Source organism: Sodiomyces alkalinus (assembly GCF_003711515.1).
Source record: "Sodiomyces alkalinus F11 unplaced genomic scaffold SODALscaffold_1, whole genome shotgun sequence".
In the NCBI taxonomy this organism is placed as follows: Eukaryota; Fungi; Ascomycota; class Sordariomycetes; order Glomerellales; family Plectosphaerellaceae; genus Sodiomyces; species Sodiomyces alkalinus.
Window position 1 is genome coordinate 413,267 of NW_021167079.1, and position 6,000 is coordinate 419,266.

At 54.6% G+C, this 6,000-nt stretch overlaps 1 protein-coding gene across 1 annotated transcript; it reads right to left on the minus strand.

Annotated features, from left to right (window-relative positions):
* Window positions 1-468: 468 nt before the first annotated feature.
* SODALDRAFT_375 (hypothetical protein) lies at window positions 469-4,755 on the minus strand. The gene is made up of 3 exons (XM_028614720.1): window positions 2,621-4,755; window positions 2,480-2,554; window positions 469-2,409 (listed from the first exon to the last, which is right to left on the minus strand). Exons 1-3 carry the CDS (start codon window positions 4,437-4,439, stop codon window positions 623-625), a joined length of 3,681 nt encoding a protein of 1,226 aa, XP_028469603.1. The 5' UTR covers window positions 4,440-4,755; the 3' UTR covers window positions 469-622.
* Window positions 4,756-6,000: the final 1,245 nt, after the last annotated feature.

A 6,000-nucleotide genomic window follows, 5' to 3' on the forward strand; every position in this document is an offset into this window, starting at 1 on the left:
ATATGTCAAAACCCCCAAATTGATTGGTTATACTGATGTGAAAAGTCTCACATCCAAGTCCTTACAAAGTCACCCAACGGATAAGTACGAAAACGAAGTGCGGAACGAAGTCCCTCTATCATTATACCCATGCCTGACCTGGTCCTTGATGACTCGTTACCTCGAGGAGGAGACGAGAAGGAGAAGAAGAAAAAAAGACGAAAAAATAAAGTAAAAAAAAAGATAAAAAAAGAGAGAAGAACAGGGGGACAAGACTAGAACGAGAGAGCATTGTGTCATATATTTCTTCATACGGGGAGGGGAGTACGCGGCCATCGCAAATTCTCAAAACTGGTCCAGTCAGTGAGTCCAGGCTCAATGAACGAAACATGCTGCTGTGCCGTTTCCTGTTTCCAGTCTCAAGCAATGGGAACAAGAACAATAAGGTACTTATCAGACCGACCCAAATTGGCCCCGTGTTTATATCATGTTGAAACCGTCCACAGCAGGCCACCCGACGGCGCATGAACACAGTGGAGGCCACCCCCCTTTCCCCTTTCCCCCTTACCCCTTACCCCTTCAACCTTCAACCTTCCCCCGTTTAGCTGGCACGGCTTAAGAGTTGCTTGAGTCGCTAGCTACCTTAGAGCTGAGTATTCCATCCAACCCAACTTCGAGGCATCACCCTCCACACCTTGACTTCGCCACTCCGCAGATCGTCCAGCCTGAAGCTTTCCACCTTGACCTTCTTGTTCTCACGTCCCTGCTCCCATGCCCGAACTTTCCGCTTGGTGCCGTCCCACTCTGCCACAACAGCAACGTGATCTGGCTTCCCGACTTCTGCGCTGTATTTCGCGTGCATGGGCCCATGCTTCCCCTGGAATTTGGCGTTTCGAATGGACACGATGTCGCCGGGCCGAATCTCGTCGTACTGCTGCGTCGATGCGTTCGCGAGGTTCGAATACACTAGCGCCCCGTATGCTCTCGTTCCCACAGGTGCCAGCGCATCCTTAAACGGCCGCAAGAGCTCGCAAACAAGACCCTGGGGCGTACCGTCCCCAACCACCGAGTCTTTCTTGGACGAACAGGCGCTGGCGATGGCCCGCCCGAACCGCTCGTACGACTGCTCCAGCTGATCCTGCCGCAGAGCGCGGGGGGGAGGTTCATGCCGCTGATGCAGTTCAATCACCTTTGCCGCGTCGTACGGGTCGTACTGCACCGTCACAACCGTCTGTGAGTAGTCCTGGAACAGTATGTAGATAGTCCGCGTCACCACAGTTTGGGACTCGCCAACCATCGACGTCGCTTCCTCTGACTCGTGGTAGATATCGCGACGGCCCTGGAGGGTGGGAGGCACTTGGTTTGGCTGTCTCCACCAACCGCTCTGCGGAGTCAAGTCTACATCATTAGCAATGAAGCCGGATTCCGTTGACGGCCTGTGCGCGTCTATCGAGCCTCGAATGGGGACGGAAGGCCGCAACACGTCCATAGAATGACGCGGTGGTCCACGATTGGTGGGCGGCGCGGGGGGGGGAGCTCGCGTCATGGGCGGCGGCGAAGGTAGTGGTTGATGAGCTCCGACGTATAATTCGTCATCTAATCTGGGAGAGCGCTGCCCGAATGATGGTCCTTCAAAAGCATACCCATAGGCTTCATGGTCGTCTTCAGATACCGCCGACGGTAAATCCTTTGGTGGCGCCGCAGGCGGGGGAGGTGGTGCTGCCCGGGGGGCTTCCACGGATCGCCTCTTGTCTACCGGGGCCGCCTGAGTCGGGACCAGAGGCGGGGCAGAACGTGGCACACCGCCAGTCGGGATAGGCGGCGGGAAAGACGGAGGCACCTCGGACGCGGGAGACCTGACAGGCGTGATATCCTCAAAACTAGACTCCCTGGCATGTGACTTCCGAGCATCCTTGTGCGGCATCGAAGATGCGATGTCTGTGTCGTAATCGCCCTCGTATTCCGTAATCTCTTCCTCATCGCCTCCCATCTCACCCCGCGTCGGTGAAGAGATAGGACCAGTGGATTTTGGCATATCCTGAGTGGATTGGCGGCTCAGCGGCCCGCTGGGCGCGGCAGTGGGAGGCGGAGGCGGAGGTGGGCGCGTTTGGGTTGACGGCACAATGGGCATGGTACCGGGGATCGGTGGAGGTGGTCGGCTCATCCGCTTGCTCGCTGACGGGGGGAGACCTTCTGTCGCTGGTGTCGGGGGAGCATCATCACCCGATTGCGGAACGGGAGGTGGCGGTCGGCCAGACTCCGTTGGAGAGGCAGCAGGAAACGTCGGCGGAGGCGGAGGCGGGGACCTTGCTCCGTACTCGGTAGTCTCCGACGTGGGAACTGCCCCCGAGAGCTCGAGCTCGTCATCAGATTCCGAACCTTCGCTCTGGGACGCCACGGCGGGACGAGGAGACAAAGGTACAGGTCGTGCTGTTTTTGCCTTGAGTTAGACAAGAGTGACTGTGGGGACTTCAGAGTCAGGAATAGGCTAAGAACTCACTCGCAGAAGGAATTGGGGGAGGGGCTGGTCTTCCTCCTGGGATAGGAGGTGGTTCGGCACCTTCAGCCAACGGAGCTAAAACCCCTGTCAGTCCGACCCATAAATCACCATGACTTCAGACGCGGGGACACGCAAGCTTACTTCTTGTAGTTTCAACTACATCATCCTCATCTTCAGAGATGCTTGCTTGCCGTGCTGGAGGCGGAGGGGGTGCTCTCGGTGACAAAGGGGGCGATCGTGATATCTCCGTGTCAGCGGCATCCTCTAGGCGTGGCGGACCACCCATGCCGAGCAATGGCATCATCCCAAGAACAGGGACCGGGGGCACAGTGGCGACAGATCCAGTGCTCTCGTCTGGGCGCTCTGCTGGCTGCTTTTCCGTTTTCTTTTTCTTCGGCGCCGCACCTCCGCCTATAGGGGCCCCAAACATGGCATGCATTCCCATCATGCCCATGCCGCCACTCATCTTAGCCATCCTGGCACGGAGTTCTTCTCTTCGTCGTACCTCAGGGTCCACGTCGTCATCATCATTGTCAACGTCCTCCTCGCCTACCTCATCATTGTCGCCCTCGTCTTCCTTTCCCGTTCCTGAAATGGGAGCTGCTCCTGTGGGCACATGAGACATACGACCAGGTCTCTCGTCGCTGTCGTCCCGCTCGGTAAGGTCCTCGTCTTGACCTTCTGTGGTATCGCCAGCGCCGGACATGTCCGCCTCATTGCCGTCGTTATTGACTTCTACCGGACCCTTGGAGGACTTCCGCCGGGAAGGCGCCGGGCGCCTCTCCGACTCGAAAGAACTTTTACCGACATGCTGTTCCGCTTGCTGCTGCTGACCTTGGGTCGTGGGCAGTCCGGTGGTATCGGTGACCTCGCCGCCTTCCATAGGCTCGTGACTATCGGTGGCTTTCTTGGCTGGACGCTTTGGCTTTTCCTTCCTCGCCAAAGCTTCGGCATGACGCTGTGCCTGTTCCAACTGCTGTCTCTGAAGGAGGGCAATCCGCTCTTTGAGGCTAGTAGGCTTTGGCTCGTTCTCGCCGGCCTGTTCAGAAGAGACAAGCCCTACCTTCTCGGAGCTTTCGTGCTGTTCAGCCTCTCTTACCTTAATCTCGGGATCCTCCTCTCGTCTGTACACTCTGGAAGCGGCTGGCTGCTGGGGCGGTGGCACATAGGCATTACGGCTGGGCGGCGGGGCAACAAATGGCTTCTTCACAAACCCGGGATCGCCGGGTGCGCCAGCACCCAGGCCGACGGGTTTGAAGGGCGCGATGGGTGCAGCGGCAGACTTGTTGAACGCCGCAATCCGGTCTCTGAATGCATTGCTCGATGGCTTACTCGATACAGGCGGCGGTCCAGCGGGTTTTAGCTGGGTCGGGACCGACTTAGGAACTGACGGGACTGTCGAGTGAACCGGCGCCGCAGGCTTGGTGAGAGGCGGTACAGAAGTAATGGTGGTGAAGGGCTCGGCGACAGACTCGGCAGAGGCAGCCGAAGTAAGCGGGGCATGTCCAGGAGTTTGCGTTTGCACTTTGCCATAGTCAGTCCTTTCAGGTTCGACATGTTCCACCTCCGCGACTGGAGCCGAATCCCGCTCTAGATGTGGCCCGGACTCTCGGTTGGCTTCAGGTTCAGGTTCGGGCTCATTAGGGATGGCAACTGGGGGTGGCTGTTGTTGTTGCGGTTCTTGCTGTTGCTGTTGGGCCGGGACAATAACTTCGGGTTCTTTTCTCGTACGGACTCTCGTGGGACGAGGAGGTGGCTGTGGTTCGAATTTCTCGACAAAGTTGCGAGGAAAGATGCCCTCGTGCTTGACGCCATCATTATCGACATATTCTCCGCCATACCAATCAGCATCCTCCTCGTCCGTCACAGTTATGATCACGCCCGGCGGGAACTGTAGGTCATCCTCATGAGGTGAGGAATACTCGTAGAGGGACCGGACTCGAAACGGTACAGTAGCCATGATCGCTTGTAGACCAGGCAAAGAGGAGCAAATAAATGTTGGTCGGTCTAGGTGATGGCAACCAGGTGAGGCAGGGAGCTCGACAAAGTGGGGCTAGAGGGGAGGAGTTGGCGTAATCCACTCTAGCGGTAACACCGAAGGGACCGAGGGTTGTGAGGAGGAGGGGCTGGGAGAGAATCCTCAAAATGTGCCAAAATAGGCGTGGGAATTGCGGGCAGAATTGCGATATTATGAGTTTGGATTGTGGTGGGAAGTTGAGAGAAGTACCGTATATACGTGTCAAGCTTGCAACTAGGGATCGGCACCTGGCTCTATCCAGCATTAACGTTAGTTTGGAGGTCAGATTGCTAGGTTTCTTGCTAACGCAGGTATAAGATGAAGAGAGCAAGCGTGGCTAAGGGGGGGTCGTCTTGATGTTCGCAACGCACATGTGTGAGATGTCTTGAACAGACGGCAATGACAGAGGGAATCATATAGGATCAAGTCGAAGGAAGAGCTGGTTGCGCCACCCTGGTTGTTTCTGTGATGGCTTGGGAGGTTGACGATAATGGCGCGTTGAAAGAGGTGGAGGGAGAGCAGAGCTTCGTTGCAACAGCAGAAACGGTATCTGTAGATAGGTCCGCAATCGTGTTCAGTATAGGTAAGGTAGTTGATCAACTCGGCATATGTCACGGACCCCAACGGCACCAGCTTTCAAAGTGCCTAGGCCTCGTCATGAGTGGTCATGGATGGGGGACGGACGGTGAGCAAGCTGAGGTTTCTGTGCGGCAGTGGACGGACGAGTCACATAGCTAGTACGGATAGGTATTATTTTAGTACGGATACTTTGTGATTATTTGGTCCGGAATTAAGGTAGTGCTGCCGTTTGAACATGGCTACGTACCTTAATGTACCGTACTATTACTTCCAGGCTAGTAATATGGGGGAAGTTTTGCTTACGTCAAGGAGTACCTACGGGGTCATAGCATGATGGACCGTTGACTCCACTATCTGTTCTGCCGAGTGACATAGAAGTAGGGATACGTACTGCTTCATTCATTAAGGTACCTAACTTAATAACGTGCCAGGTATTATCTAATATCCATTCGTATAACTATGAGGGGACTGAGGAACTGAGCCTGGATTCGAACTTGCGCAAAAGAAGAAAGAAAACAAAGAGAGAAGAAGGAAAAGGAAAAGAAAGGGAAAATGGAGCAGTCAGTCCGTCAGGTAATTACCTAGGTACCTTACGATTATGGATAAATACATTCTAATTGGTACCCTCGGTACTAGCGCAGAAGGTACCGAGACACTGTATCTAAGGTACCTTACCTTAAGAACCTGCCATGCAAAGTACTTCGTACATTATCAGAACACAAATAAGGTACGCGGAATTATGTGTGTATTTATCTAAGTGAAGTTTATAATACTTTATAGGGATGTCTAACTATACGGAAAAAGCAGAGGAAATAAGGGTGGATATATAGGACTAAGGTACTCCACACGTCTGATATAATATGGTTTATTATACCTTGATAAGATGGCTATGGGTATTTTCCCCCCCCCCCCCCAAGAATAGTAG